The 12,907-nt window shown below is 37.4% G+C and overlaps 1 protein-coding gene across 6 annotated transcripts in view; it reads right to left on the bottom strand.

Annotated features, from left to right (window-relative positions):
* LOC106132029 (probable phospholipid-transporting ATPase IA) overlaps positions 1-12,907 on the bottom strand; it is a 105,711-nt gene that overhangs the window by 3,094 nt on the left and 89,710 nt on the right. For 5 of the 6 annotated variants that reach the window (XM_060944792.1, XM_060944791.1, XM_060944794.1 and 2 more), the window contains 7 exons: positions 12,490-12,648; positions 11,962-12,098; positions 11,453-11,573; positions 10,931-11,122; positions 10,344-10,462; positions 9,852-9,986; positions 7,607-7,705 (listed from right to left, as the gene is read on the bottom strand). In XM_060944792.1, the coding sequence (XP_060800775.1) occupies positions 7,607-7,705; positions 9,852-9,986; positions 10,344-10,462; positions 10,931-11,122; positions 11,453-11,573; positions 11,962-12,098; positions 12,490-12,648 (962 nt within the window). Of the gene's footprint in view, positions 1-3,404; positions 4,932-7,606; positions 7,706-9,851; positions 9,987-10,343; positions 10,463-10,930; positions 11,123-11,452; positions 11,574-11,961; positions 12,099-12,489; positions 12,649-12,907 lie in introns of those variants that run through there. The other variant, XM_060944796.1, reaches the window with a different exon arrangement.

Here is a 12,907-nt window from a genome sequence, read left to right as displayed (position 1 = left end):
TATGTCAGCTAGAAATGCCCTCCATTCGACCATATATCCATGACTAGCATTATTTTGGCAACTCTACTTACTGAAAAGTACATATAACTCAATTTGGCTTGATTGAAACATTTCGAACATTCATGAAATAAGTTTACAAAATTGTGAATTTGGCTTAACACTATTTACATTGAATGTTGATTTTAATTACAATGAAGACCATAAAAGTATGTGCATTTGAGAGAAATGTGCGGAATATGGAACAAGGTCTAGCGAGAAAATACTGGAACTGATATAATCTGAGACTAAAGGCCAAAAGTACACAAGAACAGATTGGCAGATTTTTTTTAAGGAATGCCACATAATAGTTGTGACACGTAATCGTATTGTAAGAACATTTTTCATAAACTCAAGCCAATCATCCCTGGCATGCCTATGTTTTACTTATTTGTTTTTCAACTCAGTCTACTGTCATTTTTCTCGTGATGATTTCTAGCTATCTTACATTATTTATAATGTCGAAGGCTGCCTTAAGAAAATTATAACTTCTAAATATTATTACTTTTTTTAATGTAAAACTTGATGTAAGTTGTGAATTTCTTTTGTCATATTTTAGACTTCGTCTTTTTAATTTGGTGGCAGCCTTGACTGGACACATACTAACATAAGAATAAAAATGAGATGATAGTAGAAGAAGACAGAGAGTAATGTTGTAAAAATAAATAAAGAAGAATGGCATCTGAAATTACTTTATACATTTCATTGGATCAACTAAGCAGTGAATTCGAATAGAATTCTGTTCTGTTTGAAATGATTAAAATATGGAGCAATAAACTGTTATCTATTTTGTTGAATTTGTGAGTCAAGGTAAGGTACATTGATTTGAAATACAGGTTGTATTTCAAATCAATGTAAAAATAAATTTATTATGCATTCTGACCAGCACGTTTGCGTTCTCAAAGCTATTTCAGATGCTTAAAAACTAGTGCAAATAATATACAAGAATGAAAGCAACGAAATAGAGGCGGGGAAGTAGATACACCACGAGCACAAGTAAACTACGCACTTTTACATTGCATCATTTATTACGATTGTTATGTACATAACGGGAAGAACACTCAATTCATCTGATTTGTTAAATTCTATAAAAATATGATAACAAAATTTAGATTCGCCTTCCTCTGAGTAATTATAATTATTGACTTACAAAATTAACAAACACTTCATATAACATCAATAATGGTAATCAATAATTTGTGGAATTACTTATAAATTTGGAATCATCACATAATATGGCTGGGCAAATATAACATTCACGATAGTTGTATAAAAATATTTATAGGCTATCGTCCTAGGCGTATCACAAGAAGTACGTTGGCTCACACACGTGATAGTACAAAATCTACAAGATTACCTACGAGTACAACTACCTATATATTCACACGTAACTAATATCAATTCATAGGCCGGTCTAGACGGACTGTGAAGCGACCTTGTTTTAGGGCGAGACGTTTCTTTGAAAAAACTATATAAATTTGTGGACATGAGAATGTAGTACAAATAAATTTAATTTCTTTTTATAAATTAAGTGTCGCAGATTTCGTTGTCGAAGTAAAAGAGAAATATTCTGTCTCTCTCTTCTGTAAAGTATTTTCAATTGCTTTCTCAACCCGCACTCCGAAGTTTGGCTATTCCATGAACCAATAGCGAAAAAAAAACAGCGTTGACAAAAGCTTTTACATACTTTGTTTTTAATCCTCAACCAATGAATCAGAATATTACACAGTAACTAAGTTTTTAAGCATTACTGGCAAAATTACAGTTTAAACGTCATATTTTCATACTAGCTTTCCGCCCGCGGCTTCGCCCACGTGTAATTCGGTTATATATAGCGTTTTTTAATGATCTCGACAGGGCTTTTTCTTCCACAGGCTGAAATCTTGTTACAACTGGAATTAAATATAGCCTGTGTTACTCAGGGATGATGTAGCTTTCTAATGGTGAATGTTTGAAATCGATTCAGTAGTTTCGGAGTTTATCGATTACATGTGTAAACAAACAAACATATAAAAAAATAGATTGTTCCTCTTTATAATATTAGTATACATACAAATCTATATAGAAAAAATAAAACGAGACAAAATCATCGTCTCAAAAGAAAAAAAAAAAGGATTTTTTTTTTTTTTTTTTTATATACGGGACAAATTACACAGATTGAGTTAGCCTCGAAGTAAGTTCGAGACTTGTGTTACGAGATACTAACTCAACGATACTATTTTTTATAATAAATACTTATATAGATAAACATCCAAGACCCAGGCCAATCAGAAAAAGTTCTTTTCTCATCATGCCCTGGCCGGGATTCGAACCCGGGACCTCCGGTGTCACAGACAAGCGTATTACCGCTGCGCCACAGTTGCCGTCTGAATATCCTATCCTATAAATCTTCGATTATAGGACGAAGAGGCCTTACAGGATTTCCTTGTAAACAATATTTTTAGTTTTTTTATTATTTACCAGTATGAACAGGTTAGAGGGAGAGCTGACACGCGAGCAAGCAACATACAGTTGCCCATGAGAGAAACAATCTTCTCTTAAATCAACACTAGCGACTTTAAAAGTTTGCCCTTGAGACTTATTTATCGTCATCGCAAAGCAAACTTTTAGAGGAAATTGAAGGCGCTTAAATTCAAATGGAAGGTCATTGTGCATTAGAGGAATGCGCGGGACGGTGTTGTTATTAATGTTATGCATGTATGTACATAATTATGTAAGTTAAAGAGACGACTGAAAGTTGTCATACAAAATTTTTTTTTTTTAAGGATGGGAAATCATCAAATGACCTCTCCCGCTCTGGGTGGAACGGAAGGGAGTGTCAGACTTTTACTGACTAAAACCCACCTCGTTCCTTCAGTTGCCCTTTGCGTTCCGGGGCCGCGGTATCTCGTTAGAACTTTCCCGCAGCCCCGGCTCAGTTTATCCCGTTTCCCCCCCTTGGGGGTTGACATTTCAAAAATCCCTTCTTAGTGCTCACTTATGTTACTAAAGGAACCTCTGTTCAAAATCTCAGACTCCTATACCGAGCGGTTTCGGCTGTGCGTTAATAAATCAGTCACCCAATCGCACCCCCTAAATCACGATTGGAGGGTAGTTTGAAAAAACTTATAATGTCAAACATATTTACTTGCCTATGTACGTGTTCATGCCAAGTTTCAAGTTTATAAACCCAAGGAATAAGATTTTTCATAGAAACGTTTTTACCCCTTTTCCCCCCCTTGGGGGTTGAATTTCCAAAAATCCTTTTTTAGTGCTCCCCTACATATCCCAAGGAACCTACATTCCAAATTTCAGCTGTCTACGACCAGTAGTTTCGACTGTGCGTTGTCTGTCAGTCAGTCACTCAGTAACGGAAGAGTTTTATATATATAGATACTTTAGAGTTTATTTCAGAAAGAAACGTCACGCCCTTAAATGATAAATATAATTGCAGTCTCTGTGCGTTGCTACTCTGTGGCACACGCGCTTACTTAACATTGGAGCATATTCTTTAACGACGGAATGCATCTCTCGGAGTGTTCGCGTTGACAATAAATAAACGCTATCAAAGTAATAGTATACAAAATCTTCTTACAACGAAATAACAATTGAACTGTTAGTATATATTTCTTTAAAATATAACGGCTTTCAGCATCAGTAAGTGTACATCAACTCATACATTGATTAACACATTTAACTTATACATTTGTACCAATTCCGATATCAACAATTTAACAGTATAAATTAAATGCAGAAAGAGCTAGCGTGTCTACTACCAGCATTTTAAAATGTAGGGATGTCAAAGACTGAATTTGTCAGTTAGAAATTTCTATTCTATAAAATTTTCAGATGTATTACATTTTTCTTCTCAAACCAATCCCAACAAATCTTAACCTCTCCCAACAAACCTGTATTATTTATAATAATATTGAACCAGACACGAGTGCGCTATTTGACATCCCATTAAAATTAATTAACTAGCTTTATTATGGAGTACTGGTGCAGATCTCACACGACACTCGCTATAATTACCATTTCATGACTGTCCCCCCACTTATCATGTAAGTGTAGTAAGTCCATCTTGTAAAAAAAAAAAAACAACACACTTTTATGTGAAATCACGAAAATTGATCAATACAAAAATATTCACTGGAATCTCTTCTAGCTAACACACAGATATAAACCTAGAAATGACACTAACTAGCGGAATTCCCACATTAAATGCTTATTTGTATTGTTCCTATAGAAATACTGAGGAAGTACCTTTGTACAATAATGGGACATATTTTGCATCAGTCAATTTCAAATCATCTCAATCAAATCCTACGAGAAGTCTTAACGTAATTGAGATATTTTACATAGAAAAAGTATTATTCGAATATCACTTCAGTCTGGCGGACTTGAGCAACAGTCGTACAATTGACAGACTTTTTACAGTAAAAGTTAAAAGGCAAGTCTCGTTTTTTGTCGTCGTTTTTACGTTTAGTTTCAATGTACTGAGAGATTACAGTATTTCTTATTGAAAATCCTCTTATTATCGTTCAACGTTATTGACTGGCTCTATCTGAGATTACAAAGTATTATTTTGAAATCCTCAGACCGTTGAACATCTAAAATCGACTTGCTAAAATTCCAATTCAACACATTGAGAGCTCAAAATCTCTTTCTTCATCAAAGTTTGAACATCACATCTTTATAAAGTTTCACATTATACAGTTCAACCCCTCATTTAGCTGTAGCCAGAAGCGGTCGTTTCCTCCTAAGGCGTGACCGAGAGTACGGTGGCGAGGCTTGGTCACGCGCCGTGGTGTCATACGAGGTGCGCGCGGCGCTGCGCGGGCGAGGGCGGGGCGGAGTCCCCGGGCGCCACGGCGCGGCGCCGCCAGCGGAGCCCCAGCACCGCGCCGCGCGACTTGCTGCCGCGACAACCACATTACATCAACCTAGCTACGTGCGACCCTACGTGCACACAGACTCGTGGTAATCCCGCTTTTTGGCGCGTAGTGTATCGCGCGTCTGAACAAGCTCGACTATGACTCGTTCACGAAAATTTACACCTTGTCTTCTTTCCCGCTCTTACTCCGCGGTTAACCTCAAGGATGGAGTGAGAGGGAAGGTAAGACATATGCATCACAAGATCAGCTGATCTATTTTATTTTCGTTAAAACGCCAAAGTTTATTTGCATTTGCACAAAAAATACCAAAATTGAAAGCACATAATTTCAATATCAGTTGCTCCTGTCAGTTAATCTTAAAAAAAACCTTCATGCAACATCGCAGCTTTGTTCAGAGACGCTTTCATATAAAGTTTAATCAATTTTGCATAGTGTCATCTACATTTGTACACTAGTAGGTGCCAAATAGGATAATATGATAATCATGCGATCTTAATACGAGTCTATGCGAGTGCGGGGCGATGCGAAGCGAACTCAACACAAAAAATGAAACTAAAGAGGCGTGCTCTAAATCTAGACATTTACCCGCCGATAATTCTCCACTCACATCGACAGGAGGAAAGCACATTCTTAGAAATATTTTATGCTATAACATACTTCAACATGGGTTAAGAAGACGTCAGACTAAGCTAGTCATCTTAAATAATAAGTCCACGAATAAAAATAACGGATAAATTTTAAATCTTTTCAGATTGGGACTTTTTTATAGAAAAAAATGACAAACATATACACGATATGGAAAATTACCGGCGAGCAACAGTGGGAATGCATTGGAGAGGACGGTGGCCGAACAAAATCTATACAGTGTCGGCCACCCGACGAGCACTGGCTTTATACGACATTTGTGCTTACGTATATATCACATACGTCACATAACCCATCACCAGTCAAAATCATATGTCTTAAGAAAATCGGACTAATTTTGACAGACGAATTTTTTAATTTAGTCGTATATGGTTTCGTCCAGTTATGAATTTTGACAGTGACATATGTATATAACTAAATATATTGTGTGAGGTGTGTGGGAAATAATACTTATATCATTAGGAAAATTTATAATTATGTACATTTGCAACTTGTTGTGGTACACATTGCTTTATTTATGTTGTGTTTCGCAATGTATTTCTTTTTTGTGGAACTAATATACAATAGAACGGTGATAAATAGAAAGATGTATTTTGAACTACATATATGAAGTGATAGTGATTTTATGTATACATATGATACGATCCTAAAGAGTAAAGGGGGGTAGCATACAGTCTCGCCAACCAAAATAATGCGCACACTATAATAGATATAGTATATAAGTTATAGTATATAACTACCACACGATGCGGTTAGACGTGTTATAGAGATATCAGCATTTTTGATAGCTATTGTTAGGACGCTGATCTTGTACACATACATACATACATATAATCACGTCTTTATCCCTTACGGGGGAGACAAAGCCAAAATAGTCTCGCAAAGACAAAGGCCACGTTCAGCTTATTTTGTAATAGAGAATAACAGATTAGACCTAACAAATAGTAACAAAAATACAGGTATCTCTAAAAATATTAACGTATGCACTGAGACCTAAAAGAAAATACTGAAAAAGTACCAACTCCATGGTGCTCTTATAGAATAAATTCGACGCAAGTCAGAACCAAAGAGATACTTAAAGTCTCAAGACTTGAATCAACACAACCAGATATTTTCCAATTTCTCACAGTAAAAGCAATTAAAATTGAATGAACATATCTTGAAATAAATGGTGATTGGGATTTAAAACCGGTACACCTGTTAAGCACCGACGCTCTAAATAGCATTCTTAAACCGAACATGTCATCATTCTAATTAATAAAGACTTGTGATTAAATGGAAATTACACTGAAATTATTATTTAATTATGTTTGACCGTCACCTCTTTATTTTAGAAAAATTGGTTGTTTTATTCACTATCTCTTTGATATTGACTTACGCGTATTATACCGAAATAGGCCTCAACCTGTTACTTAATTCTCTGTGAAATGACTGGATATTTAATATATATATATATATATATATAGAACAAAAACCATTCGGTAACTTATTTTGAAAAAAAAAAAACAAGATCTGTTCAAGTATATCACAATTTAAAAAAATTGTGTAGAAATGCTTCCGTTAACGATTTCTATCGTAAATTAAATCGGTTTTCTATAAATGGTAAAATATCACATTTAAATAATAAAAAACATCTAATACCCTTTGTGTAAAATCAATGGATACTTAGTATTGCCGTCTTTGTCTAACTGATTGTTTACTTGATAAACAATCTTCGTTAAAAGTGTCAAAGTGTGTTAAGTGTAAAGTCGGTCTTTAGTAACTTCTGCTTCCTACCCTTTCCTATTCTAGTAACGATTTACTAGAATAGGGGAAACCCCCTATTCTAGTAAATCGTTATTAACTAACTATTAACGTTTATTTATATTTTTCTTCTACCAGCAATTATAAAAATATTGATGGGCCCGTGTAACTGTCGGTAATATATAATTAAATATTTCGAAGATATTTGTCAATCAACCGATAACATTTTGTTGTAATTTAAGGCCTTGTAGTCGTAAAGGGCTATTACTCATTTAAGGGGTTGTAGTAATGTAAGGGCTAGTACTCACGAGTGCCTCGGCTGTGCGAGCAGCGCGGCGGGGTCGCGTTGCTTTATCTCGCTCTCTCGCACCGCCTCCGTCATCGTCTTGAACGCAGAGTTGTGGATGCTGGAACATTGGAACAATACTTTACCTTTTTCATCTTGTAGGTTTATTAATTTATACATAATTTGGAAGTGACATACGAAATGTAACGATGTAACAAATAAATTTGATCAAAATGATATGTTTGATTTTTTTTTTGTAATCATGACCGAGGGTAGTTTTAAATCAATCGTTGAAGACTACCAAAGATGCTTGGTATTTATGGGAGATGGTATCTACATAATCTTAATATTAACTAATCAAAATCTCAAATAATTAATCTAAACAATGTATTCTCTCGTCCACATTTATATTCTAAGTTTGGACGTTTGTTGTGAAGTTGACGTTGTTGAAGAAAATGCTGCAGTGCAGTTTGTTACCCCTTCTTCTGCACTGACGCCTTGGAAATGGCAGTAAACTAAGTTTTAAGTAATTTATTTGACGTCAACCAATGTTGTGAAACTAAAAGATATGACAATTATAAAGCGATATGAAGTATCTTATAACAATGAATACGTACGTAGTACGTCGAGAAAGTACACTTCGCGTTTTAACATGATATCGGCTATATATAATTACGTATATAAACAGTGAGGCACCTTTCGTATCATTCGTTCGGGATCAAACTCGTCGTTCTGTCCTAAAATTTAAAACGGATTTATTATATTTTTTCAATTCGCTAAGTGTTTCTAATACAATTTTCTACCTTTCATAGTATTATTACGTCCGTCCGTCGGGGTCACCAATGTACGAATGATTATGTTCAGTAATTAAGGGTTGCAATGTTCAAGAGAAACTAGGAGTGCGGTTCACGAAAGTTCGGGTTTATTCAATTTACACAGATTATACGGATGTATGGTACAACTCACAATATTACGTATAATATATAACGCTAAACTAATTTAAAATCTATGCAATGTATCTCAAGACGCGCGGGGAACGACTGGCGCTACTGCCCGCACGTCGTCGGTAGGTTTGCCGCGTCAGCTTAAAGTCCCTACAACGTACTAGTACGTTACGTAAGTAATTACTTGTATCAAAATTCAGAGATGAGTAAATAATTATGTTATACTATATCACAGTTAAGTGGTTACTACAGCTATTAATTTCATTACACATTTGAATCAAAACTAGTTTTGTAAATCGTAAGTAAATCTGGATCTATAGAAGTAGTGAGGCGTAAAGATTAGTGATTTTTGTATGTATGTACGTAAATCTGGTTAAACTAAACTAAACAATTTTAACGTGCAAATGGCCAGCTGTGCTATTGAACAGCTTAGAACCACACGGTTGCTACACAATTATACATGCATGTAGCAAGCGCGTAAGTAGTTAGGCAGTAACCCCACGTTGGGCGCCAGTGTAAGGGTCGTATGATGGGATGCATAAACGTGTGCGCAGCGAACGCGATTTAGACTCTACTGCGCGCGAGTCGCGGAGGAGGCGCTTAGTCGCCCGGAGACGCGCGGGATCCGAGGTACCGCTCAGCCCGCCTAACTCGCCTCGCCTCACTACATCCAGTATAATTACAACTATCATTTATCGACATAAGTCCTCGCGACTATAAATTAATGATTTCAACCGACCAAATAAAAAAAACAACGTTAAAAAACTGCAAAATAACCGCGTTCAAGCCCCGTTTGGGCCAGTGGTCGGCCCGCGCCGGGCACGACGCAAACGCCGGGACTCTCCCCAAGTGCCCGCCGCGGCGGGCTCTGCGGCGGACAATTCTGGAAGAGGGGACATTTGGACAGTGCGGCCTTCAGTTTCTTGAATATGACTGATCCCTGATTAAAGTTTTTAGGAGAAATATATTTTGTCCATTGTTTGGAGTATTCGACGATTCTTATTAGCACTTTGAAGCCATAGTTTTTAATGAGAAACAGTAGGAGAGAACACTTTATTGTCGAACGTGCGTCAAAAAGATATTAATTGCCGATTCGTTTCACTTCAGTGTTACGTACAACTTGCGTCTTGGTAGCTGCTTACTCAACCTCAAACTCCGAAACACAACAGCAGAAAAGGGCGGGGACACATAAAGACGATAAATAAGGATGAATACTCACACGGTGATGATGAGATATGAGCATCACTTTGCTCCTTCGAACAGGATCCAGGGTAAAGGGTCGCAGAACTAGAGACAGACTGTGGTGGTGCCCAGTGTACTCACACGGTGACCAGCAGGTCGGGCGCCAGCGCGCACGCGGGCACGAGCACGAGCCCGAGCCAGAACAGCAGCGACGAGAACACCATGACGTCCATGCCGCGCATCACCGCGCCGATCAGGATCCACGGGTACACGTTGCTGGAACATTTAATACAACATTATTATCAAGTCGTGAAGGGAAAAAAGAGAAGAGTGAACATCACGGATAAAGCAATATCACAAAAAAGAAATCGATGGCGTTGCATTTTTGCACAAATTTTTGCTCTGACAAATGAAAGTATAATAGAAGAGGACAGCAGAAAAAAACAGGTTTTAATTCACTTATGAGCTGAGAATATCAAAATATCTACACAGGTTTACAAACAATGATCTATTTGAAAAGAATTTATAAAAACAAAACTAAAACGTGAATCGTGAACGTTTTTATCTAGACTTAACCTTTCAACCATCACTTGAAAAAAAGAAAATTCTCCAACAATATACCAACTTACTGACCTGTAAATAAGTATAAAGATGAACCACATCGCGACGGAGCCCCAGATGGCGACGTGTGTGACCCACGTCCACGAGTGCGTGGCCAGCCCCGCCTTCAGGCACACTGTCAGCACCACGTACTGCACACACATGTTTAACTTGACTATAGCTTTCGGTTAATTAGACCATAAAGTGCTCTGAAATTAAATTTTATTTTAACACCATTGAGGTGTTCCAGTAAATCTTAAACGCTGCTTTGCATCTTATGATTGTATACAATTCAAGGGTTTTTGTTAATAGCCATAATACTTGAAATATCCCGACCATAAGGAGACTCGACATATAAGGAGTCCCACAGGGTGCAATAGTGGGTCCAATGTTGTTTCTATTTTTTTAAGCAAAAACAGTGCTGTTATCGGTCCATTAAGTGTACGCTGAATAGGTACCTGAATTCTGCTTGTATCTGTTTGCAGACGGAACACACAACTTAAAATAAAAAAAAAATACACTATAATTTTTCAATGTATACTCGCAAATAATAATAAATTATTAAAATTTAGGCCCATATTCTAAGTAAGAATAATAACAAATTGAACATCAATACTCACCGTATAAACAAAGTTGCCCATGACGAGAAAGCCTCCGTCCTTCCCGCTGGGCCACAGGACGTGATGAGAGACCAGCAGCATGGGCAGCCAGAACAGCAGCACAGAGTGCAGCAGCGCGTTCACCGCCCACACCCAGAACACTCGCACATTGAACAGGAGACCTTGTTGAGACGGTACGTATAGTACCGGATGCTGAGAATACGATAATAATAGATTTATTTTCCAAAAAGTAAATTTGAAAACAAATGGAAATAGTAAAAATACACAAATCGGGAGTTAAAAATGGTTTCTCATAAATAGAAAGAAACACAATATGAGAATAACTTATTCATTACTTACTAGACGATCGAATTTCCGAACTACTTTTATTCCTCAAAATGCCACGAGTATGACGCCCAGGACAAAATCTCTTCGTAAATAAACTTGGTCCTTCGAGCCGGATTTTCCTATTACGCATTCCTGTTTTAATATGTGATTGTAGCAACAAATAAACAATTTATCTATGTAACAAATCTGTCTTACCCTCAACATAATTTCTGAAGAGCACAGCTTGTCAAACAATCCTATGGCAAATGGAGGTAGCGCTGTGAAGATCACGTTGTAGAAACCTATCGTCCACCGCTCGAACAGAATTTGACCGGACCTGAACATACATAATATTAAGTAGATAAAATAAAAGAAAAGAGTATGTCACTGTACGCGTAATCAATACACACGAAACAAAACAAAACGACTGCGTTACTCACATCTCTTTAGAAGGAAAAGACGATTTTGTAATTGACTGATAAATAATGCATCGCCAATATTATGGGTATAAGATGAGATTTGGCCGTAGATGTTTCTTAGGGGAAATCTAGTTAAGAAGCACTAAAAAGAGTTTTTGCACATTCTAACAGGAACGGAAAAGGTTTGCGCTTGCGAATTCTCGGACATATATATGCGAAAAGATGGAATTTGACATTAACATGACTTTTCAAGTTCACGCGATGGACAGTACCACAATAGATATCTAAATATGTGTATGTGCTTACCAGGCGGAATAAATGGCGAACCACAGCTCGATGACGTACAGACAGATGTTTTTATAGAAGGAGTAGAGGATGAGTTTGCTGATGCGGGAGTAGTTCCACGCGCCGTGGACCAGCAGCAGTCGGAGGAGAAACCGGAACTGCGAAGAAAAAACGAAATATTTTAATTCCTGAGGAAAATATGTGTTGTATTAAAAATGTATATTAAGAAAATATATAAAGTTAAAATAATAGAAGAATTATGTACAAATGTCACATGATTTTTTTATTATTGTATCTTCATAGCCCGCCTGTGTAAACAAAGTTGGTATAGTGCGATTACCTGTCTCAACAGGCAGGTGTTACCTATCTGACTACAATTTATCTATATACCTCCTCGGAAAAGAGGTGAGATATACATCACTATAACTACCTACTTGTCAGATGCTGTAGTTGGAGGCGCAGGCAGCTTGCCCTATATTCCCGACTTAAACTCTCTTTCTGCTTGCTCTATCATTTCCGCTCGTCTATTTGTTTTTTGTGACAGTATACCTGCGCGATGCTGTAGTCGGACGCGCACACGGCCTGCAGCCCCTCCACGCCGGAGATGCCGACGCCGACGGCCGCGCGCTGGATCATGGCCACGTCGTTGGCGCCGTCGCCGATCGCTAGGGTTACTGCTCCGGTGGCTGATGATACCATTTCTACCACCTGTGAGAGGAAAATACTTAGTTGAGATCTCCTGGAATAAATAGCAAACCGGCACTAGTCAACCAAACGCTAACAAGTAACTTTTTTTGGGTCAATTTTCACTTGAAGCAGGATTTGACCGGCTGGCCAGGGTCCAGCCATTGCGATGAGCGTTTCCGATTATAGTAGAGTCCACTGTTCATCACTGGTAATGATTTGATTTGAAACCCTTAATTATTGTGGCTGTCAAGTAATGTAACGCAGCAGTCGACACGCGTTT

The sequence above is a fragment of the Amyelois transitella genome, chromosome 6, assembly GCF_032362555.1.
Source record: "Amyelois transitella isolate CPQ chromosome 6, ilAmyTran1.1, whole genome shotgun sequence".
Lineage (NCBI taxonomy): Eukaryota > Metazoa > Arthropoda > Insecta > Lepidoptera > Pyralidae > Amyelois > Amyelois transitella.
Note: the sequence above shows the minus strand (reverse complement) of the source record. Positions and strands in the feature narration are given on the sequence as shown.